This window comes from Micropterus salmoides, unplaced genomic scaffold, assembly GCF_014851395.1.
Source record: "Micropterus salmoides isolate LMB-PRFRI ecotype aquatic unplaced genomic scaffold, ASM1485139v1 Ms_hic_scaffold_22, whole genome shotgun sequence".
Taxonomy (NCBI): domain Eukaryota; kingdom Metazoa; phylum Chordata; class Actinopteri; order Centrarchiformes; family Centrarchidae; genus Micropterus; species Micropterus salmoides.
Window position 1 is genome coordinate 21,473,935 of NW_024041373.1, and position 26,105 is coordinate 21,500,039.

Sequence of the window (26,105 nt, forward strand, 5' to 3'; positions counted from 1 at the left end):
TGATTCTTCACCATCAGCCACTGTATGTCTTTTAGATAACTACCAGACAGACATTCACAGCAGCAGCAGAACCAGAATAAGAAAGCATGTCTGTTTGGTAGACAGGAAAACACTTTACTGGATGTGAATCAATGGCCTGTATGCTCTGCCAGTCATTTCGGGAAAAAAAGCGCATTGCGTAATAGTGTACTTGAAATAGCTGGTGTCAGAAGTAGGCCTATGTCGCTGTTGCGTGCTCTGTGATCTGAGTGGTGGATAAATGCAAGGCAAAGGGTGGATGATAGTGGAGAAACAGCACAGCGCTGTGGACTAAGCGGGTAGTTACTTTACAATACATGAATAATTCCAGACAGCCGCTAAAATACAGCTGACACATTAAGCACCCGAGACGGAAAGGACAATGAGTCCACAGATGTAAATAGAAATAGCGAAGTTTGTGTAACTTACAATAAATATCATAGGCTATTTTAATAATTCATAAATTATTAATGTTTTCCAAACACCTTCCCCGGTGTTTATAGTAATAAATATCCATCAACAAAATTATATAAGAGTCTTTGATCCTGCAAATGTGTTAACCTGTGTCAAATATATCCCGCTGTCTTCACAAGGTCAGTGCAGCGTTTTAAGATGATTTATGTCCGGATAATGGACCGCCTCGTGAATTCTGTCTCGTGACGCCCCGCTTTCTAAGTCGGCCAATTTTGTCTTTTCATGCTCGCCTCAAAATATATAAAGGCCATTATTTTCAGCATTAGAGCCAACCTGCGCGCCTGAGTCATAACGCATTGTAAGTTCCGTTCAAAGCATAGCCGGCACCTCACGGGTCCCACATTGCCTTTTGAGGAATCATTTGATAGCCCTATTAACTTTCATGTAACATTGTTTCTTGAAGGCATCCACAGCAAGCGCCTCAGTGTCATTACTGTGAGAAATGTGCTTTCATACTGAACGTCTTTTACAGAAGTCCTGGAAGAGACACAGCCAAAGAAAAGCCCATAAACACACAATATTAGCACAATTTAAGCTTCTGTGGGCAGATAGTTTTGCCAAACTGTATTTTTTATTTTTATATACAACTACTACTCAGTCATGGTTGAACATTCTTGATATGTTTATAGTTATATGTTAATACTTTATCTAAACACGTGATTACGTTTGATAGAAATTCGCCAAAATATCACTATAACAGATTTTCTCAAATAAATCAATTCGCATACTTACACATTATTTCCTGGAGTGCATTTACCACAAAACAAATTTTTCCTGACTCTTTATCCACTAATACACGATGTTTTAAACTCTACAGAAATATGTCTCTTGCAGGACCTTCGGCAATCCATTCAAGCCAGCAAGTTTGGAGAGCGTGTTGAGTTTAATCAATTCATAGCGTCGAGATGGAGCCGAACTCACTGAAGGTAACGTTTGTTATCAACCGTTGATTTATTTTATTTTCGCATTGCGCTAATCGCCACCTACTGTAAACTGTGCTCACGTGCCTAATCCACAAAACTTTGTCACATTACATTTAGTATGACCACATCTGTGTCATATGTTGAACATCTAAAAATAGTTACATGATACTAATTGTGTGCAGAAAACGGAGATATCCTAATGTGATTTTTGCCAGCCGTGCATTAATTACGCAGGGATGTGTGCAATGTTTGTGTTCACTTAGCTACGATTTGTTTACCAAATTACTTGATAAGCCATTCATTAATATCTCCATTTGTTTTTCCTCTACAGTGGGTGGGCTCGTCTTGCGGTTTACATGGACCATATATATTCTATAAAGCCTTTAAATTTCACCGGGACGGCAAACCGAGGATTCTGTCTCTCGGAGACTTTTTCTTCGTCAGATGTAAACCAGAGGACCCTATTTGCATAGCGGAGCTTCAGCTGCTCTGGGAAGAAAGAACAAACAAGCAACTTTTATCAAGCTCCAAACTTTATTTTCTACCCGAGGATACTCCCCAGGGACGGACAGTCACCCATGGAGAGGTAGGCATATTAATCGCCTGATGAATAATTATGAATCGCTGGCGTTTACCCCGTGTTTATTATCTTTGTTTAACCTTGTTCGCAAGCCGTTTATTAAACAGCATCTTTACTGCATTTAGAGTTGGCAGTGGATGTGTAGTCTCCGGTGGCAGGCAGGCATTCATAGACGCATGTATTGATACTGAAATTGATGTATCCGAGCAGTAAAAGGATTAGCCTACTACAGCGGTAGTTCTCTAGTTTTACTTTAGCCTATTTGCCTATTGTGGTGTCAACTGCTGAATGTGCACTTGTCCAGCTGCGCTCAATAAGGTTGCCGCTGCGCTCTATGGGGTTAATTGTGTTATAAAGGGGAAAATCCGCAAGAATCCTGCGCCCAGGCTATGTCATATCATTTCTTGGTAAAGCGTGTCAAATACTGACATATGGGCGGAAATTGCGAAACTGTAATGAATGCATGGGGTCAACCGACTCAGATCGTTCGGTAAGATAGTTATTAGATATTTTGTAATGCCGCCTGATGTTGAAAGAGGCAGAGCGAGTCATAAAGCGTGGCAGAGCACAGCCAGCGAGGACACGTTCTAACTACTCTCCAAGCTTTGCATAATTTTCCATGTGGACATTTCCATCTTCAACAATGTGATATTGTCAGCTCACATTTGAGGCTGCGCTTAAAAAAAACACCTCTGTGTTACATTACGCCGTTGTTGGCACAGAAAAGCAATAGTTATGATTGACGGTGGCCATATGTGGCGCTTGTGATCCGGTTACATCGTTGCACTGAATGGCATTACTCTGATGTTGGGAGTTTTTTCTCACCGGCTGCAAAACAAATATTGTGTTGTTTTCTCTCTGATATTCCTCAGCCAGCGACAAGAGCACTTTAATTACTACTCTCTGCTTTTGATCACTTGCGGCTGGATGGAAATTATTCTCTGCTGCTGTTATATTGTTTATAGGGAAGGACAAAGCCGTGTTTGTACTCGGCTCTTCCGCTGATGGTTTACTTACATTCTTTCCTCTTGAGTAATAGAGTGGCTATCACATTTCCCTTTCATGAGAAAGGTGGCTATTTATGGCCTGCCGCTTAGACAAGCTATCATTTCTTGGGCAGAATTCCTCTATGAACGGGTATCATCTCCTGAAGCCCCCTCGCTTTAGCCTTTAACACGCTGCAATTATTTAGTAATTACTTTGAGAGCATGCATCGCCGATTCTGAGGCCACACTTGCGCAACGACACATCAGCTCCGCCCCTTTCCCAAGTATTTGCATTGCAAAGTGCTTACATTCCTCTTCATTGGGGAGATCTGGAAAATATTATATTAATAACTACCAGGAGGGCAGCACTGCCAATGCAAATCACATTTCCAATAATTTGAGACATAAAGTGAAACACAGAATTACAGTTTGTGTTTGATAATAGAGTAAAATCATAAGATGAATGAAAGTAATTTTCCTGCATGAATTATGCAGCAACTTGCATCAAAGCACACAATCCTGCAAGCACCAGAGACTTATACACTTGCTATAAAGTTGCAGTCTGATTATAGGAGAAACAGGGCTATGGAATAATGTAATTTGGGGATGATGTGTTTAAGTGCAATGTAGATGCCTGCAGGCTGACCTCACTTAAAGGGCTTGTCAAACCTCCTGCTCTCAGCAAATCAGAATACTTACTGTATATTACATAGTGGAAATTGCCCTGACAACTTAAAGTCAGTTTATGACCTTCACTGAGCCCATTCAGATCCTCACTGACTTTGCCCCATAACACTAATCTGCACTGCATGAGTCAGCTAGGAGCGCTTACAGATGCAGCCCATAATCTAAAAAACAAACCGGAAGGGTAAACCAGCTTCACAAAAAGCTATGATGTCAAACACATTGGCCTGAGTGATGTAAGAGGGAAAAGATTATTTGTTTTTAAGATGTAAACATTAGAGAAAAGTTCATTTTTAGCTCCAGGGAAGTAGAGTTTATAAACCTCACATTAGTCATTTTTCTTCAGGACTCTAGTAGCATATAAAGACAGATTAATAACTGTGGAGTTGCACTGAACTGGAAATCTATAATTGACTGGCTGAAAATCAAGAGTTCAAATTAGCTTAGTGACTCATACAGATATGTACTTGATAACTTACAGCTCTCAGGAAGTGTGCTATTTTCACACAGGTTTTAGTGCTAAATGAGTACTGGGAGCATGGTGAGGTAAAGCCACAATTTGATGTCATTGAGGCGCTTCATGACATTTATTTTTAAATTATGTTAGATTTACTCTTGAATAGTTTCACAGAGCGTAAAAACAAGACACAGTGTTTGGGGTTGTAAACAGCCAGTGTGTTGCTCCCTTTCTCTGTGAGATCACCCCTCATATCTTGTAGATAACTATTATCTTAAGCCTGAAGCCAATATCCTCCAAATACCAAAAGGCACGACTTTTTGAAGACATCAGAAAAGCCTCATATTGAACTAGCTCACTGGAATTGAATTACTGATTCACTTGTGTTCTCAGTGCAAGGTATGATGTCATTTCCTGGTTATTTCTCAGGTATTTGTTTGCTCTCAGCTTCTCCTGCGCTGTTTTGCTGTGCTGTGCAGTGACAAGAGGAACCAACCCATGACCTACTGTGCTTGTTTTTCTTCTGTCACAGGGTTGGAGGTCAATTCCTTTTTAAACGCAGCCAGCCTTGGCTGGAAATAGAAATGATTCATTGAATAAACTCAACTCTAGGCGCCTGTCTTTGCCGAATAGTTGATAAACATATCCAGATAAAATTTATTAATCTATTTATTGTGAGTTAATTATTAAGTCCATATGTGGAGGGAACTCTATTTTTCATTGTATCTCAGCCTGACAAGCAGTGTTTACCCCCACCAGTTGAGCTCTGCTTGCTCTTTAAACAGGCTTTGTGTCGAGCTGCTCACCCATTATGACAAACCCTCTATTGGGGCCTCTGCTCTATTTGTCTGCCTGCAAACTGCCACCGACTAAACAGTCACATGTGTTTTAAAACTCATTGAGTGACACATTATTTCTTCTCACTCCAAATGGCCTGCCTCTCCTGCTGGTACTGCTCACCGGCTGTAATACTTTCTGTTTTTGGACTCCCCATTTCAGGAGAGAGCTGTTGTACAGCATGTGTAGATAACAGCTCACCCCACACAACACCCACTTATTGTATACTCTGCTTCAGGCCGTTAATTGCTTATGTTTATCTTATACTATATATCCCACTTTAGTGCAAATACAGCACGATGCTCTTAATGGGAATTCACAACTGTGGAGAATATTTCTGGATCATGTTATATTAATGTGCTATTATCATCACCTCTGATTTCATCTGACCTCTCCTCTCCTCTATTCTGTCCCTCTAGCTGACAAGGCTTTGGCACACACACACACACACTGACAGGCTGGGGACTGCAGCAGTAGGCCAGTATTGATTGCTGTGGAAAACACTTTGGCATGCATCCAGAGCCATTTCTTCAGTACATGGCAGTAGTCCATGCATGTGTTTCAGTGCTTGGAAAGCCAGCTTGTAGTGAAATTAGATTGTATTCATTTGCTGCTTCTTTGATTTTTCCTAAGGGAAAAACCCTGAATGGGTAATACAGGCATCTGGGATGCTTGCTGAATTAAGTGTAAGTGGCTTAGATATGCGACCAGCATTTTGATGGATAAGGTCATTCTGCTGAATGACTGGAGTGTAAATGTGATATGTCACATTTTTGCAGTGATCTTTTTAGAACCTCCATACTACTGCCATGTCTTGGCCAGTCTGTGCATTATACCAAATCTCCCCATTCACACAACAATGGCAGGAATTTAGAGGTGGCGGTGGGGTGCTAGTGTGCATGTGTGGTGTGCGTGCATGTGTGCCTACTCTAGCCGCAGAACAAGTCATTAACTCTGAACACTGCCCTCCAGTGAATTCCTCACCATTGCTGAAATAGCATGTAAATTATTACCAGCTTTTTAGGATAGTGTAATTTAAAACCTTTAAAATGGAATACCCTTTACTTCAAAGGCTATAAAAAAAACCCCGCTAACATTTCCCATTGGTTTAGAAGTTGTCATTCTCATCCTTCACAATCTTCTGATTCTTTTTACCAAACTGTTTTGTGTCTTTGCTGCCAAAGTAATGATATGTTACAGCAGTGCCTGGTTTGTCAACACACAAGAGGCTTTTGGTGCTCTTTAGTCAGTTTTTTCCACTTTGTCATTGACTAACCACTTGAACAGGCAAACATTTGCCTTGATGCATGACTCCAGAGCCCCCCAGCTACAGTGGATCGTTATTATAACCTTTGAAGAGAATGCAGCCGCAGATGAGAAGCTCTTGCTTAATACTCAAGCCAATATTTTTCATTCTTAACAGCGGTAGATAGAGCTTGTGGAATCTTCATGCATTTAGTCTTTTTCTTCCCGTCTGTGTGTGCATTTGCAAAAATACCAGAGTATGAAAATGCAGTGATTCAAGGGAGCTGACGCAGCTTTTTTGTGGTGTCACCTTACATGATGGATGCCTCACCCACTTTCAGGAAGGCTTTGAAAACTCCTGTTATCTCGCTATTTTTCTCTGTCATTATAACGGCAAAAGAATGCTAAGTTTGGTTCATATATCACCCACTCACTTCATGCTCACCCCCCTTACTCAAGTAAGAGCAATCTCTTAATGGAATCAGTGAATAAAAGATGAGTTCAGCACCCCGCAGATATTACAGCAACTTTTATGCATATGAATAAACTGCATGCATTAAGTGGCAGAATATTATGTACAATAATTCTCACCTTTTAAATGTTGTACCTTGAACTCTTTCTAGTCTTAAGGCAGTCTCAAAAACATATTCTAATTCAATTGTCCCTGGCTTACTCCCCAGAGCTCCTTTTTAATTCCCAGATAAGTTTGTTTTGGGACACTGAAGCCAAGGTCAGTCATGGGGAGGGGAGATGAACTCATATTGTGTTTCATACCCTCATTCTCTCTCTCTCTCCTTCGTCCTCTCTTTCTTCTATTGCTCTCTCTCCCTCTCTGTCTCCTCATTGTCCATGTCACCATGTCCATTACTCAATTACTAATCTCCTTTGGCCTTAGGAATTCCATTGCTGACCTCTCTGAGGCAGCAGACTGAAACCTTCCCAGCATGACAGGAGCACTGTGTGTGTGTGTGTGTGTCAATGTGTGTACCCACAGTATAGAAAGACACCCACCCACAGGGAGCATGCACCCCTTGACTCCCGAGCTGAAAGTCCTGTCCGAGCGATGAGACGCTCCGCCGCAGAACGCTGACAGTCAGGAATGTCTCCCTCACTGTTTGTGCACAGTGGCGTGCATTTCTGGTAGGGAATTGTTCAGAGTGATATGGAATATTTCAGGGCGCATTGTTTCTAATTGGATCACCGAATATAGAATTGAGAATGTCCCTTATGTGCTGTTTTGCCACCAGTACACTGCAGCATCCATATAAATTGAATGATATGGATTTTAGCGAGTTTAATTTCAATGAGATTGCTGAAGTCATGGGCTGCTGGGACAGAGTTATCTACAGTTTCACAGCAGAAGTCTGTTTCTTTTTCCCACTTTCAGTCCATTATGTGCAGTCATAGCAATAAATTCACTCAGTAATGTTTTTGGAGATATCATGCTGCTGCAGTAATAACATGAATTATTGATAGAGGACTGGAGACAGAATGTAACATTCAGCTGTTAATGTGTTACCTTGCATTTTAACTCAATCATAAAATGAACAGTTAGATAGTATGTGCGTCTACTGACGTACCTGAGGTAACATTATAGTAGTACATTAGTACATTAAGACATTTAGTGATTCAGAGTGTATAAATGCTCTTATTGCATCTGTGTAGGAAGTGTCACTGAAATGACACCTGGCTGTTTGGTATGTTACTGATGTGGAGTGTCACCTCTTGGCTGTGGGCTTGCAGTCCTCTGACCTATATTATCAAGTGGCCTGCTGGCTGTGTCTGCCGCTCTGCTAAACTATCAGCTGCCTAACTCGAAATGACAGGACAGTGTGGATGGGCGACATTTCCAGAAGAGCAAGTTTCTAAAGCACATCTTTGAAACCAAAAACCCATGTTATGAGTATACGACCCCTGAATGCCACTGGAAGCAGATTAATTGATTTGACAGAAAATGAATCAATAACAATTTTATTAATGGATGAATCGTTTAAAACATTAATTAAGCACAAATGTAAGGCTGCAATAAACAATAATTTTGATTGTCAATCAATCTTTAATATAAAATACAAGAAAAGTGGACAGAAAGAAGTATTTTGACTTTTTCTGACTTTCTATAGACAAAAAGATTAGTTGACTCAACAGATTATGCAAGAATGAAAGCAATCTTTGGTTGCAGCACTAATTTTTTTCTCATTACTGGTAGAAATTCTTCTGTTTTTCATTTCATTCTGGCGCAATGCTGTTTTTGTGATCATTTCTCAATAACTGACTGGCTTGGCTGGTTTTCAGAAACCCCTTATATGGAAACACAGCTCATTTCTTAATTCTACCGTATTTGCATAAACATTTCTCAATCAAATATCATGACTTATGCAAACCACAAGCCAGTATTCAGCTTCCCGACTGTATGTGCTGCATCACACAGCAGCCCACAGACATCAGGAGGTGTAAAGTTGGCTGGTAAAATTAAAAATAAATAAATGGATGTAGCCTGTTTGCAGCTACATTCATAGACTGATTATGTTCTTGACTGTGTTGACAGCTGGTGAATTGCTCTCACCTGTTGTGTTTCGCTCTCAAGCCGAACAAGTCCCCAAACAGGATCTGTTGACACTCACACAAGGCACCGTGTCATTCAGCTGATTGATATAAAGGGAATGGATGTGTGTTTTTAGGGTTAGCTGTTGCTGTGTGTATGCTCTGGTGTGCTATTGAATTACTTGAAGTATTGCTGTTCGCTGTTTGATACATCAGCAGCAGAACATTCAGTGCATTATTTTAGTTTGAAATGGACTCAGCTGAAATATTTCACGGTTTTATTTCTCAATGTGCTGTCAGTAGATCGCATCAAAGTACAGTAGCTAATTCTGCGGAGATACAGTACAATGTGGTTTTTGGCTGCAGGCTGAATGCTATTTACTGTTGCTCTACATTATTCAAATGGCCTGCTTTTCTGAAGGCAGAAACAGCAGTCAGTTTTTCATAGCATGGAAAGCCGGTTACAACCACCCGCCACCACTTGACAGCTGAAGACAGCTCATTATAAGAAGACCGAAAACCCATGTTTGATGTTTCTACTTAGTGAGGGAGGCACAGCTATATCAAGCTATCCCTCGCAGGCTTTTCCTTTATAAGGAAATACTGTCTCCAACTGGTTGGGATTTGATATGCCTGTAGTTGCAGTTGATGTGAGAACTGAATATGGGTAATTGTATAGACAGAGCACTCAGAGAGAATCTGAAATGTTGAAAAGTCATGTATTTAGAATATGTGACAGAATAACAGGAACACTTTCAAATAATCTTTTAAAACACGGCCAATGCAGCTTAAAAAACTTTTTTAAAGCTTCACAAAGGAAGGATTTACTGCAAAGTTGTTCTTTTGGATTTTATTAGATCGTATAGGTGTAGCTTTTATAGTGTCCACCCTCTCAACATTCATGCATATTGTGCGTAGACATGTCAATATAGAGTAAATGAATGTTATTTTAATGTCAGTAATATAAAAGCTGTTTGAGGGGAAATGTGTACAGGCAGACAGATGCCTGGGAAATTGGCGATAACCAGGGTAAACATCAGAGACCTACTCAGAGTGTCTGCGTTTCTGCCTGTACACATCTGTCCTCCAGATTTCCCTGTTTCTGTAATAGCCATCTTCCAGCGCACCACTCCACTCTGTTGGTAACAAACATTTCAGCCATTAGGCCTTCAAATCGAAACACATTTAAGCATCTCTGCTTCCATCCCTGTACGTTGGACTTGTAGTTCTTCTGGTATGAGAGTTATTTAATGAGGTTGAATCAACCTTAAGAGGAAAAAAGTGGTTGAAGCACAGACTGGAGAGAGAGAGCAAATCTTATTTAATAAGCCAACTGAACAGTCTAAAGTATGTACACAAAACCACCACAGCTTTATTTAGCTTACCTCAGTGTCAACCATGCACATCATTACATTTATAGTTTCCTGATAGTGCCATGTTAGTTTTATTGTGCGTCTGGCTCACAGCTTTCTCCTGTTCATTCATTACACTCTCACTGTAACAAATTACATTTCTTCTACTCCTCTACACACTCTGAAGGTGTAATCATAACCACTGAGTGTGACTTGTGATTTAAAAAGCAGAAAATCTCAACATTCGTGGTGAATATCAGAAGCCTGAATTCCTAAATGCTAATCAAAAAGTCCAAAACATCTACGTCCTCGTTGACATTGATTTAACTGCTGGCATAAATTCAATTCAGCAATCATCCACATCATCCATATTCATGGTGTCGTAATTTACTTACATGAATGTGCATCCACAGCCGTAATGCTACTTGACGCACATATCAATTTAGTTGATAAATAAGGACATCCTGTTGTTTGTTCTGTTTCCTCAACTAGATCTGATTCTTTGTCCTTATTTATATTCTGTTTTTAACCCATTCTTTGATCTTGATTATGATCACTTTATACTGCCATACATTATATGCCATACAAGTACATTCACCCAAGTACTGTAGTTAACTACAAATTTGAGGTACTTGGACTTTACTCGAGGGTTTCCATTCCAGAGAGAAACAGTGTACTTTTTTTAAATGTTTATTTATTACATTTATTTACATTAGGCTGATTAAGATTTTTCATAAAAAAACACATGATACACATATATGGTATGATGCTGTACTATACTATTAATCCACCCAGTAGTATATACAGTAAAGTATCTATAATTGGCTCCACATTGATGTATACATATACATGTAAAACAATTACAAATCCAAGTTTCTAAAGAAAGCTATAACTATAAGCAAAACTACAAGCAAAACTACAAATTTTTTATCAAATAACCCACAGTTTATTGAATAAAATTAGGAACTGTTGAAAATGTGTTGCACACTTTTAAGTTTATGGACAACAATAAGATTATATGATAAGAATGGCACATTGGCATTGATACAGTGACAAATAATAAATAAAAATAAAAATTATATCTCCACTGTAAAAATTGTCTGATGTTACTTTGACATCAAATTAGTGGGATTTGGTAAAACAGGTAGGTTGTAGCTCATTGGCATCATAGCGAGTAATTGCTATTTTTAGTTGTTTGTTTTTTTCTGTTCTTTTAATCTCAGTTTGTGTAATTATTTACAGAGCAAAGTAGTTTCAATTTGAGTCGCTTCAATACCTGCAGATGTGCTGCTCTTGAAATGTTTATGTGTGTCTGTTCAACAAATGAGTTTCAAACCGAGCAGAGAAATTGTGGCACAAGTAAATGATTCATAACCATGGCAACGTTGCATTTGTGTAACTCCTTTTATGTGCTTCTGATTGTAATTGGGATTCTACCCTGCTTCCTTTCAGCACGAGGTAATTGCAGTGTCTGAGAAGGTGATTGTGCGGCTGGAGGACCTGGTGAAGTGGACTGTACCAGACTTCTCAGGATGGGTCCACTGTCTGAAGGCCGAGCCTCTGAAATCGTCAGTGCTCCAGGAGCTGGGGACCAACGGGAGGCGGGAGGCCCTCCACCGCTACCGAGAGAGCACCCTGACCAGCGGACTCAATTTCAAGGATGTCCAGAGGGAAAGATCACAGTTAGGTGAGCACCAGCAGAAACTTGTTCTCATCTTTTTTGAGCATTTCTTTATTCCGAAAGGTTACTGCAGTGTTTCCAATTTCTCTGGGCTGATATGCTAAATGTTTATGTATTTGTGTCTCCACCATAAATCAGCTTATGTTTATTGTCCTTTGGTTGGTTTAACAAGTGTTGTTTTGACTAGAGTAATTCATCAGTATGTAGTTGGAATTCCTCCCGCTATAATGAGCTGAGAATCACACTAATAGAGGTAATGGCAGTGCGTTTGCCAACACATTATCTTCTTACAATACAACTGCTCTGTTTTCTGAGTGTGACAACAACAAAGGCAGCATTGGGGGGAAAAACACATAATTCAGGTGGTAATATCTTTAAATAACTGAGTCACATCAAACTGCAGTCCACAGCACCTCTGACACCTTCTTAGGGATCATTGCTGTGTGTGCCTGAATGGTTGTCTGGCGTATTCATCATGTGCACGATGCCATTAAGTGTCAGTGATTGTTTGACTCTTGCATGGGGCTCTTGGGGTCTTACTACAGCACTACCCATGAATCAGGCCCAACATAATTTTGGATGTCTCTGCAGATGAGTCATCCGATGCAAATAGGAAACTCTGGCATTTGAGCCTAATAATCAGAAAGAACATAATGTTCCCTTTGAAGCTATTTCCCACTTATTTGCCTCTCACATGGCTGTGTTGTAATGCCTAATGCTGATTATAAGAGTATAATGTAGCTTAGTAAACATGCTAAAAATACCATTACAATTACAGTATATCTTGTCAGGTTATAAGTATGTATCCTGGTGATCTAAGCTAGAATTTTAGCTTTCTGATCCTCTGTTAATTCATTTTTAATAATTATTAAATGCCTAAAGCGTATGTGGAAGTGAAACTGCTATAGGCTTAAAAACATTAGCATTTTTGTCTGTAGAAACAGGGTGTTTATTGATGACTCTTGTTCTGTTTTCTGCTCGGGATCTTCCAGGAATGCTGTAATGCCCTTGATTACTCGACTTTAGTTGAATCTCATACGCAAAAAGGACAAGAGGATCAATAATGGATGCTTTGTTGTTATTCGAGTAATCAATATAGTTTGAGTGTGTGCGTGTGTGTGATCGCCTGCATCCATAATCAAATGTGTTAGCCTGCTTCTTAAATGATATTATGTTCCATATCATGGCTTTCTCTAAATGTGCTGTATCGTCCAGATTTTATAGACGTATCTGTTGTTGACGATGATGCTATTGTTATTGAGGGGTTGTGTATTTGTGTGTGTGTGTGTGTTTGTGAATGTGTTTGTGCGTGTGTGTGTTGCTAATGAGCAGCGCTGCCGTTAATGACTCCATCAGGCTGTTTCTAAATGCACTTGTCACTCCAATGGGACACTCCGCCAGAGAATCTGCCCACTCAGCAGAACGGGCTCAGACTCTGGCAGGGCACCAGAGACACACTCACACACAGACACACACTCACACACACACACACACACACACACATAGATGGACAAATTCTACACACTGACAATCAGTGGTGTGCACTCACTTATCCATTTGTTTGTTTGTTCGCTACATCTTTGGCGCGTGTCAGTTGTTGACAGTCTAACAATATGAGAGGGGCAGAGAGTGGGGGAGAGAGATTACTTATTCATCAAGGCAAACGCATGTTACTCTGAGCAAGGGTTTGCATAGAAAAATGAAATATGCCACTGCAATGCTGCTGACTACCAGAATTAAATATTCATGCCATAGCAGCAGCAGATCAAATATAAAAGTACCCTTAAAGTGTCCTGTAGCTGAATGTCTGTAATTCTGTGTAATTTGTTGGCTCATTGACTAAACTGACTTTTATGATATAGTTATACTTTTTAGGATTGCATGTATATACAAAATAGCCTGAGGTGGCTGTTCGCTGTATTACTTAAATGATGTACTAGCTGATTGTTATTCTCGGGCTGATCTGTAACTATGTTAGAGGAATTGGATTGTTCCCCATAACAGGATACTGCAGCAAAACCACAAGCTGCACAGAAAACCATTGTGAGCTAAAGAGCAATAAAGTGTGCCATTGTTATCGAGGGAAACTGTTCTTTTTTTCTCCAAGTGCATATCCTAACGTTTCCTGGCACGCTGCCAATGTGAATTAAGTGTACTGTTATGGATTTGTGTCTCACAGGCAACATATGAAATATACTATGAGACAAACGAGTCTCAAATAGCAGAATGACAATTGTATTGCTCTTGAGGTATTACATGAAGCTTTTATGGTTTGGTAAGTGAACGAAGCTCTAGTCTGACCTCAAAAATGCATGAAGAGTGAAACCAAAGATGCCTGCACAAAGTAAAGTAATTAATTAGAGAAACAATTGACCTTGAGCATTGACGACTATGAAACCCGTGAGGTGGAGAGATGATTAGTAACTATTTAAATTCAAGCTTTAGCCAGGCTTTGAAAGTTTATGATCTGGCATAAGAGGGTGATGCAACTTTCCTTTAAAACCTAAAAGAAAAAAAATTTTAGTTTACAGTTTAAGACTAACTGGCATCAGTCTGCTCCTGGCCTGAGTTAGACTCGAACATTGATCCGATCTCATGTCTGTGTAGCAAATATGATGCTACCTCCAGCAGCCACTTAAGTTAGCTTAGCATGAAGACTGGAAACAAGGGGAAACAGAAGCTTGACCCTGTCAAATAGTTACAAAATCTGCTTAATATAAAAACTAAAGCAACATGTTGTTTAATCTAACAAAAAGTGTAAAAACAACACCTTGTGATTTTACAGGGGTGTGGTGGACTACTTTTAGGCTAGGCACAGTAACTGCTTCCTTTTGTTGTCAGTGTAACATTGCCACAGAGCCAGGCTAGCTGTTTCCCCTTGTTTCCAGTCTTTGTACTAAGCTAAGCTAACCGGCTGCAGGCAGAAGCTTCATATTTACTGAACAGACATGAGAGGAGCATTTCTTCCCAACTAACTGAGAAAGAAGTAAGTATTAAACATTCTAAAGCAATCAGTCTTACATTTAATTACGTTAAACATACTGTATAAAACATACTGTATAAAGTTTGTTGAATTACACGTTTCCCACATTCAGTATTCCAAGCCAAGAGGACAGTAATAACATACAGTGGGTACGGAAAGTATTCAGACCCCTTTAAATTTTTCACTCTTTGTTTCATTGCAGCCATTTTCCAAAAATCAAAAAAGTTCATTTTATTTCTCAGTAATGTACACTCAGCACCCCATCTTGACAGAAAAAAACAGAAATGTAGAAATTTTTGCAAATTTATTAAAAAAGAAAAACTGAAATATCACATGGTCATAAGTATTCAGACCCTTTGCTCAGTATTTAGTAGAAGCACCCTTTGATCTAATACAGCCATGAGTCGTTTTGGGAAAGATGCAACAAGTTTTTCACATCTGGATTTGGGTATCCTCTGCCATTCCTCCTTGCAGATCCTCTCCAGTTCTGTCAGGTTGGATGGTAAACGTTGGTGGACAGCCATTTTCTGGTCTCTCCAGAGATGCTCAATTGGGTTTAAGTCAGGGCTCTGGCTGGGCCATTCAAGAACAGCCACGGAGTTGTTGTGAAGCCACTCCTTCGTTATTTTAGCGGTGTGCTTAGTTTCATTGTCTTGTTGGAAGGTAAACCTTCGGCCCAGTCTGAGGTCCAGAGCACTCTGGAAAAGGTTTTCGTCCAGGATATCCCTGTACTTGGCCGCATTCATCTTTCCCTCGATTGCAACCAGTCGTCCTGTCCCTGCAGCTGAAAAACACCCCCACAGCATGATGCTGCCACCACCATGCTTCACTGTTGAGACTGTATTGGACAGGTGATGAGCAGTGCCTGGTTTTCTCCACACATACCGCTTAGAATTAAGGCCAAAAAGTTCTATCTTGGTCTCATCAGACCAGAGGATCTTATTTATCACCATCTTGGAGTCCTTCAGGTGTTTTTTAGCAAACTCCATGCGGGCTTTCATGTGTCTTGCACTGAGGAGAGGCTTCCGTCGGGCCGCTCTGCCATAAAGCCCCGACTGGTGGATTGCTGCAGTGATGGTTGACTTACTACAACTTTCTCCCATCTCCCGACTGCATCTCTGGAGCTCAGCCACAGTGACCTTTGGGTTCTTCTTTACCTCTTTCACCAAGGCTCTTCTCCCCCGATAGCTCAGTTTGGCCGGACGGCCAGCTCTAGGAAGGGTTCTGGTCGTCCCAAACGTCTTCCATTTGAGGATTATGGAGGCCGCTGTGCTCTTAGGAACCTTAAGTGCAGCAGAAATTTTTTTGTAACCTTGGCCAGATCTGTGCCTTGCCACAATTCTGTCTCTGAGCTCTTCAGGCAGTTCCTTTGACCTCATGATTCTCATTTGCTCTGACATGCACTGTGAGCTGTATGGTCTTATATAGACAGGTGTGTGGCTTTCCTAATCAAGTCCAATCAGTATAATCAAACACAGCTGGACTCAAATGAAGGTGTAGAACCATCTCAAGGATGATCAGAAGAAATAGACAGCACCTGAGTTAAATATGAGTTTCACGGCAAAGGGTCTGAATACTTATGACCATGTGATATTTCAGTTTTTCTTTTTTAATAAATTTGCAAAGATTTCTACATTTCTGTTTTTTTCTGTCAAGATGGGGTGCTGAGTGTACATTACTGAGAAATAAAATGAACTTTTTTGATTTTTGGAAAATGGCTGCAATGAAACAAAGAGTGAAAAATTTAAAGGGGTCTGAATACTTTCCGTACCCACTGTATTTCTACGAGTGCAGGAAGAGTCCTTACATAATCTGTAATGCAGCTCACTTAATCAGGTAATGCAAACTGTCCGCTCAGTTTATCTTGTATTGAAGTGAGCATTAGAGCTTCTTTTTACAGTTCAATCCACTAGGGATGGCTTGCCAGGGAAGTTTACATTCTGCCCCTCTATCTCTCCCCGGAGAACTGGCCTGATTCTTTTTTCATTTTTTTTTTCATTGCTGCCTGCCGAAATTGGTTTCTGGTCATATACTAGGAGGCCGAGTGTTGGAGAGCTGTATCTGCTGATACAGTTTGTTGGCTTGTGCTGGGATAAACAGAGAGCCGTAGAAGGAAAAAAAACAAAAACAAAAACAAAACAAAACAAAAAGAGAACACAAAGGATGGCTCTTTTTCGCAAAATAGCTTAATAGGTTTACTGTCTTGTCCTTCAGATCGAGCCTTCAGTGCGGAAACCAGAGCACAGATTGTGAGTTGAGGTTTTGTGGAAGATTATAGTTTCAAAAGGTCAGAGTTTGACTCCTGCATTCAAAGAACATATATGGTGTTCCTGACTCCTGCCCTCACCTATAATATTATCTGTAGCTGGTTCACCCCTTAGCACTGAAGGATCATGAGAAAACATCCTGACAGGAAAATGTAACCATGGAAGCGGAAAAAAATATACAGTGTATTAACCAGTCACCTCTCCCCTGGACTTTTTGTATTATTTTTGTGCTGCAGCACCTTAAAGCGCCACAAAATTACAAGAATGATGTTATTGGGTTTAGGACCTCTGACAAATATTTGTTTAAGAGTGCTGCATATTAAAAATTCATCAAATAAAAATTTCTCCATCAATGTCCAGAGTAAAATGTGACATGATAGAGTTTCATCAAAGTGCAAAAAAAGAATGACATTATGGATTTTTAATTCTAATTTTTTTTTCTATAATCCATAATAAATGACCTTTATCCCTGTGCATGTTACATATTTTAGGTTTAGTACATTGCATTCATTTAGCAGGTGCTTTTGTCCAGAGCTACTTATATTTATTTCCACATCACGAGCAGGTTGTATGTACTGTGTCTTGCAACCAACCCTGCGATAAATGGCCGACCTTCTCTACCAACTGAGCTGCAAAATTGCCTAATAATTAAAAATGTTTTCAGCTGTGAGCAGCTCCTCAATTTCCTTTGTGCGTTGTGTGTACATTAACAACACACACAGAAATCCAGCTTTTAAATACTAAATTCTGGCCTTTGAGTATATTTAATTTGGTCACTTTTCCAGTGTGAACACACTTTATACTCAAATCCTGCTTTGAATTAGTGTGTAGTCTGTTGTAACACACTAATACATCATGCTATGTGATCAGAGCTAAACATACATTGATTAAGCTGGAAGGTGCAGTAGGCCAGTGAGACGCGGAGCAATATCACTGCATTTCAAGATTCTTTACTGCCTTGCCCGCTCGGGGATGGAATCACTGTATTTCCCTCTGATGCAACGTCTGATCTTTATGCCAAGCTTGGCACATATACCCGAGTTGATATCCCGACGATATTTCAGTCGGAACATTTCAATTTGATGTAGAGAGTAGATTCTGTCCCCCTTTCAGAGACTGTTCAGAGCGTCACTGAATGTTTATGCGGGTAGGAACTGGTGATAAGGAAACAGACAGATGCTGTCTTCTCATGGTTGATTTGTCTTGGTGACAATACAGAACAATGTTTGGGACTTTGAGTCACTATCACACATGAAAATGTTTTATGTTTCGACTACAACGTGGGAAGGAGTAAGCGGTTTCTTGGAAAAGATAAGGAGAATGTGTTGTGGTGTTACAAGAGTAATGGTATGTTGTGACTCTGACAGAAAAAAGAATGCAATGCTTCTGTAAGACACACCACACTGTACTCCTCCATTCAGAATATGTGGCAGATTGTATCGTTTGCACTTGTTTGCTTTCCGCCTCTCAAACATATTTGCTTCCCCTTCTGCTTTTTTCGGCAGAACTAATTCTACAAACTGTCCAAAATCCCTTTTGAAGTAATTTAATGGAGTGTTTGTATTGATTATGTGCCTTTCTCGCCCCCCTCGTCTCTTTCTCTGCTTCTCTGGTATGGTTTCTTTTTTTTTGGTGGTGGTGGGAAGTGGGGAGGTGGGGGTGGGGGTGGGGGGGTTATGGCAGTATCTTCTTCATTATGCTCAGACCTGTAGGAGAGAGAAGCACAAGCTGTTTTTCCTCACTGATGTGCTCATATCATTAATTCACTTCTGACTGGCCGGAAGCCAGAGAATTCTAAATCTGTAAGCAGTAAATTGTGTGCCGGGGTGGAAAAATCTATTAGATGTTTGAGCATGCCTCGAATTTGAATGGGAGAAAGAGAGAGAAAGACACACTGTGAGACAGAGAGAGAGAGAGAGAGAGAGAGAGAGAGAGAGAGAGAGAGAGAGACCACCCAACACCCAAGACATATCCTGTTATGGCTTGCACCGTAATCAAATTCAGCCTCTTTGGATAGCTATATTCATTAATAATTTGTGTTATTTTATTTCTGGAATGTCACATAATGTGTTTTCCTTCTTGTGCGAGGGAGGGGGCTGAAGGCTGGTGGATGGTTAAACAATGAGAATGGCCTCAGAGGAAATGAAGAACTCCGTCTCTCCCATTACAACAGTTGTGTCTCTCTTTTCTCCATTAGTCAGGTCTGGAACAACAGAGATGCTATTGATGTGACCTCTGCCAGGCATCTTAAATAGACACAAAGGGAGTGAGGGTTCTTTCATAGCACACTAGCTCTTCCTGATAGATTTATTTGTATTTAATTATTGTTATGACTCTTTTGTTATGAATAGCCTTAAAATCACACGGATCAGGAGGTTTTATCTGAGATTGCGTGTTGATTGAGGAACATTTGCTTTCTTTTCTTAAACAAAACTCACTGCCAGTTCCAGTTATACTCTGAGTCACACTTCAGTGTTACCAAACCAGCAGTCTTTCTGGATACATTTCTATATTCGTCTTTGTCACAATGATGCTCATTTTGAGTATTACAGCAACATTAATATTTCAGTGCATAACTGCCTTTTGTACATGTCTCCTTGTTATGTTTATTTCTTCCCTGGCAGTTTCATGTTCTGCCCTTCAGATAGATAGATGTGCATGATTCTGTGCTGCTCGGTAGGCATTCTAGACATCACAGATTGTACAATTAATAACTCTGCATATTTTATGAGCATGCCAGTCCATCTGCTTTATGAATGCATGTAAAACTGTCCTCTTCAGGACGCCCTGTTGTGCATATCAAAAGGACTTCAAGTTCAAATCAACAGCAAGAAGAACGCACAGGGACATAGCATCGTGAAGAGAATATGAACAGTGGCGGAATGTGCAGATTAGAGGTACTTGTACTTTAGTATTTTATGCTACTTCATATTTCTACTTCCCTGCAATTCTGTAGGAAAAAATGCACTTTCACCATTATCTGACAGTTTTACTTGCTTCACAGATTATGATTTTACATACAAAACACACTTTATCAAATATGATACATTTTTACATATTACTCTACCCAACAGAATTTGTATAAATTATCTCCAATTCAATGCTACTTATACATTAATACATCAGTATTATTAATCCAGTAATATATGATTATACTAGGAGCATGTTTTTCTGCTGAGTAGGCCCGAGTATTTAATCAGTCAATCAATTCTCTTCATCCCATCAGCACCACCACCACCACAACGGCTTCATCACCACCTTAAAATATGATGATGTCAGTGGGGTCTAATTGCCAAAGACTCTGACAATTCTCCACTTTAATGTGCACATGGCAATAAAAATATTTGTTCACTCAGAATGAAGTCTCTCCTGATTGAACTGAAATTAAGGAACTGAATGCTTCTTCCACCACTGAATATGAACGGCATGGGCTGAAGTATTTCTGAAAAAGGCACATGAACATGATTCCGATTATTGCATTATCTTGGACAAGTTAATCTAGAAAGTGCAGAACCAGTTCATTTGACACTGACGTCAAAAAATAAACAAAAGATGCACTGATACTGGTGACTAGTCACAGGGAGATTTTCTGTTGTTGTTACTGTCTGTACAGTTCATTCAGACGATCCAGTTTAATGTGAGTGTGAAAGATCCAGTTCTGTCTCATCAAACTTAAGTCATGGCTCACTTTTTTCAGGCTTTGGGGTTTCAGGATTTAATAACACATTAATAATAACTTGAATTCTGCAGTACATGAGGATGTGTGAACAAATGAACCCTCACATTAAATACCCATTTAATACTACCTTAGTATTATAGCGTTGGAAAAACACTGTCAGTCAGACCTGTGCCAGGGTAAAAAAAAACTCTCACTGCTGATTTCGGATCAACTCTCAACATCCACTTAATATCTGTCATAATCTGTAAAGCAGAACCGATGCAAGAGGGTCACAGAGCCAGGCTGCAGGTTATATACTGTAGTACACTGTATGGAAGATAGACTTCTAGTCTTGTAGGAATAACATAGTGTTCATTTCGCAGCACAGAGGTAATGCATTTTACCCGCATTGAAAGGTAATTGCAATGGGGGCTTTGATAGATTCCAGACCTTTGGTGTGTGTGTGTGTGTGTGTGTGTGTGTGTGTGTGTGTGTGTGTATGCAGACTGCATGATCACACATACTTGCTTTGGTACATAACCGCTCTTAATGCTTTTATTAAGCCAAAGAAATACAAATGACGTCATTTGTATTTGTAAAATATCTCTGTGCAGATGGTGTAATATATTTTGGTTTCTTTGATATATTGACTGCCAGAGGAGTTGGAAGGAGTGCCTTGGCTTCAAACAATAGATCATTGATGCCTCTCTGTCCTCTTTCTCAACCTGTCAGTCCATTTCCTTGTTATGTACTGGCCTGAGGAGCACTTGGCAAAATGAGAGGCATTCAGCCAGTCTTGTTTTTTCCCATGATTTTCCCCTCAGCCATAACTTATGGAAAGCTGTTGTTTCATTTGGATTGTCAGAGGATAATATCCAAAGTTTACAATAGCTGAGTCACAGAATCACTATGTTCCAGTGTAGTAAGTGTAACTTTAATTTATCTGGCTAAAGATTTAAGATTATTGAATGTGAGAAAGAACAGCTGTGTAGATACAATGCGATACATATTCAGGAAACTAATCTAATATTTCAGTTTTTGGCTTTCATGAGGAGCAAATTGATTCCAGTAGCGTTTTTGATCATTTATAGCCTTGGTCTTCTGACACACATATTGCCAGCCATCACAATGCCTTCGTAGACAACAGAAACCTTAGCCAGATAATTTCCATGATTCATGTTTTCATTTCATGTCTCTTCTCACTGTGTTATTCTTCTGTATACAAAATACACAACAGTCCATGGATGGGTTTCATAAAATAAACAAAAAGAAGCGCATAAACAAAAATATCTCCCACTGTCACGTTCAACTCATGTTGGACTTGTTTCATTGCGAGTGGTTCTGAAATAACAATACACCAATAATAGAGCAAGAAATAAAAAGCATTTTTTGGCATGACTGACCAGTGAACATAAACTTATTATCGGAGCTAGTAGATTTCCTCCATTGAAGTTCTTATCTCTCCTGTGCAATGTGAGACAAGCAGCTACACACACTGTATGTGCTGCATTACAGTGATTACAGCTCTGTTGGTAAAGCGGAGGTTTGCCACATCAGAGGTCGTGTTCTGTAATCTGGAATGAATGAGTTTGAAGCCAAGCTGGTAGCAGTTTATCAGAAATTACCTGCTTGTTTAGCCAGATACTGTGTATGTCACATGAATAACACAGCAGTCTTGTGAAAACAGTTTTTGCAGGACCGGGCTAGGGAACTTCAAACGGAGATCATTACGGCTTGTGGAGGGAAAACAATTGTTAGTGGTGTTAGTGTTTTATTTTTTGTGGTGCTGTTAGAATGTGCAATCACAACTAATTGCGCCAAAATATGCAAGAGAAAATCTTATAGTTTGCATCTTTGGGATTTGCTTTTGTATCTTCAATACGCTTTATACCAAAGACATAAACAAGAAATCTGAACAGATGGCACTGGTTTTTAATGACATATTGCTATCTGTAAAGTCTCCCTCTATGCCACAGACTAAAACGTCTCCCCTTGGGGAGAGCACCGCTCTAGTTGTTATCATCCGCTTCTAATGTCACTCTTTTCTTTGCCTCATTGTCAAGTCCTCCAGCTAAATAAATGCAATGTAAATTGAGTATTGTGCTGGATGTAATTATTGAAAAGGGTTCCAGTTGGCTTAGCTCAACGGGCTGTTTATTTAAAACCTTCCTCCTCCGTACAGATCTGATGATAGAGGGAGAGAGAGGGAGAAAGAGAGGTTCTTATATAATGACAGGAATTCACAATGGAGCCAGGCTGAATGACAACCCCCCGAAACATCTTCAATAAACACCCCCACCTTTCTCTTTCTCATTACAGTTTTACCATTGGGAAACATGCTTGTCCCAAATAGCCTCTAGTCTTATTCCTTTTTCCCCCTCCTGCTCTGTCTTTTTTTTGCTTCATTCTTGTACTGAAAACATATTAAATCATGTTTCCTTTTACACAGTATACGCCCTGAGAAAGAAGTCTGAGTTGATAATGAGGGGCCCTTCTTTGAGGAAATACACACGGCAACTTTGATCTAGAATGGCATGTAATTCCTTGCCTGACCCAATTCCCAATCTCCTGATAAGATGTTTTACCCCCCTCTCCCTCTCCCTCCTTTGCTCTAACCTTCTCACAGAAATCACTAAAATGGGAACTTGCTGTCCCATTAAAGATACATTTAAAGCCAAACATGTCATCCATTTCATTCTGCAGGAGAGAAGATATGTGAAATACTGTCTACTACAGGCTGAGCCGAGGAAACTCTCTATGTATCCCTCTTTCTCTCTGTCAGTGACAATCTCTGAGATCTCTGATCACAGCTGTTCAATTGAGTTTGTGTCGGACAGAGCTATGTGACAAATGAAAGTGGTCGTCATAGCAGATAGAGTATCATCACCTGGGTGTAAAAGCTTTTAGGCTTGTTTGAGGAGAGAGAGAGAGAGACATGGAGAGAGGGTTTCACTTGTTTATGTAGTCAAAAGGCAGCTGTATTTCTGCAACCAAAGATAGTTGATTAAATTTGCTCCCCGTGGTATTTGCACATTTTGGGTTCTTGCAGAGCAGCTTGTTTTTACTCTCAGAATTGACTGCGCCGTAAGTGGATTGACCCCCAAAACCCAGCAGTAGTCTTTCATTAGTCAGGATGCAGCCGGGGACCAGACAGCGAACAGTGTTTAGGGCCAATCTATCATTACACAAAAGGGGATCAACATGGCACAAAGTTGTCTTCCTCATCTTAAGTGGCAATGTGGCCTCTAACCTCATAGTAATCGTGGTTTCACCTTCACTTCATCATAACTCTGATCATTCAGAGGGGCCAAAACTACCATAATTTCATCTCCGGCACAAAAAAAAGGGGCCCTTTGGAGCTTTCTGATAGCTCATTTGTAACGAGGCCCCTGTTGTTTTTTGATAGTCAAAAGAACCAATTTGGGGTTTTGACAAGGAGCCCCTCTGAATAATTCCTTCATGTATTACAGGACCTATTAAATGCAAACTTTTCAATCTGGCAATCAATAAGGCAGGCAGCTTTCCCTGGCCCTGTGCCAGACACATTAGGGCTGCGAGCGATGGTTGCTAGGGAGCTGAGCCTGCTCAGGGGAAAGAATGTTTAATGTAATAGAATCACATAAATCAACTGGAGGAAAGTGCTTGTGTTGTTTCTTCTCTTCTCTTCTCTTCTCTCTCTTTCTGTTTAACTGAAAACATTTAATATGGGTGTGTGTTTTTGAAAATGTGGTATAGCCATTTTTCCCTCCCCCCTCTGTCAACCACAAGAACATCTGGGATGGAATTAAGCTGAGGGAAGTTAAATTTTCTCTGTGTTTATGTGTGTGTGTGTGTGTACAGTTCTTATTAGTGTGACTACCAGTGTGTGTGTGTGTGTGTGTATGTGTGCACACTTGTTTTTGTATGCATAGCTGTGTGTCCTCATCCCTTGTGCCGCACACTTGAATAAATTGAGGTGAAAATTATATAAATGTTTCTTCTTTTTTTTGTCACAGGCCACTGCCCCACCCTGCTGAAATGAATGAGCACTTTAGTACTTTACTATAATTAAGAACAGGAGCCAGCATGCATGGAGGGCTCTCTTTCTCTGTCTCTCTATGTATTACCCTCTCTGTGTGTTACTCTCCCTCTCTGTACGGTTTCAATAGAACACTTCCTCTGGGTGTTAGTGCCCTTTTGTGGGAATATGATTATCTTAGAAGAATTAACGCACAGACATGGCCTACAAATGTAAAAGCCAGATATCTCTTAAAGTCATACTCCACCCATTGTATCTGATAATCCAGAATCTTTTTAATATCGGTTACAAAAGTTTGTCCATGACGAAGCATGGCAGATCAGCTTGAACTCATGATGGGTACAACTGATTTACCTTAATAAAAACGTCTCAAACCAGTCCTGCAGCTTAAAGCACTTCTGTCCATTTGTAAGCTCAGTATGTTCCAAAGATTCATATTTTCACCCAAATACAACTAAAAACAGTGTCCGATTCCCCTGACAAGCCTGCCTCCGGCTTGTTTGTAGGTTGGAAATTCTTATACTCCTCTTGGGCTTGTCACTTAAACAGTCTCTATAAACAAAACACCACTCTCAAGACAGCCTTGACAAGAGTTGTGTGTTCAAATTTAAATATGTTGTTGAAAGTATGAATGTCTGGAAGATACTGAGTTTACAAATGGACAGCAGGAAAGTGAATTATGCGGCTGAGAGGTTTCTATAGACATTTAGCAACATTAGCATTCATTTAGAATCATGAATGGACCAAAACAATAAGTTGAAAGATGCAGTCAGTTGATAATTTGCTCATCAGTAAGAGCGACCCATCTCACATTACACATAGTCGTTTAATCAATATAATATACATTTACATAATATACTATTAGTCATTAGTCATTGTCAGGTTGATTATTTTATATAGGACATTTGCAGATATTTGGCGAAGGAAAAAACAGCTTCCTAAGAAGACATGGCTGTATTGTTCTCGAGGGGAAATTCACAAAAATACTACTAATAATGTCATGATATTGATATTACCCATATCGCTTAGCCCTATTTGATCCTCAAAAGGGCTATTTTAGGTGGAGTATCTGTTTAAATGGCTGACTGTGTGTTCGTGTGCGAGAGCACAGCTTGGAGCTGATATGATGAGCAAAGGCAAGTCAATGTCTGTGACTTGTGATGTTGATGATGCACGGCCACTGAGTCACTTACTAACGCAGTATGTTAATGCAGATCCATTAAATACATTTGAAATATTCCAATTCTACTTCCCTTTTCACAAAGCCATCACCCAGTGTGTTCGTGACACACTGGGTGATGGCTTTGCTTTGTTTTACTCCAATAGAGTGATTTATTGATGCCTCATCCTCAGAGTAATTAATGTGATTTTGTTTACAGTACAGGCTAGCTTGTAATTACA

At 39.9% G+C, this 26,105-nt stretch overlaps 1 protein-coding gene and 1 long non-coding RNA gene across 2 annotated transcripts in view; both read left to right on the forward strand.

Annotated features, from left to right (window-relative positions):
* Window positions 1-1,314: 1,314 nt before the first annotated feature.
* The window catches only part of arid5b (AT-rich interaction domain 5B), a 72,370-nt gene continuing 47,579 nt past the window's right edge, over window positions 1,315-26,105 (forward strand). The window contains exons 1-3 of the mRNA XM_038736899.1: window positions 1,315-1,418; window positions 1,747-2,001; window positions 11,550-11,784. Coding sequence (XP_038592827.1) covers window positions 1,398-1,418; window positions 1,747-2,001; window positions 11,550-11,784 — 511 coding nt within the window. The 5' untranslated portion in view covers window positions 1,315-1,397. The remainder of the gene's footprint in view (window positions 1,419-1,746; window positions 2,002-11,549; window positions 11,785-26,105) is intronic.
* Window positions 19,672-20,383, forward strand: LOC119916922. The gene is made up of 2 exons (XR_005447188.1): window positions 19,672-19,925; window positions 20,255-20,383. It is a non-coding gene; the product is annotated as an uncharacterized LOC119916922 (long non-coding RNA).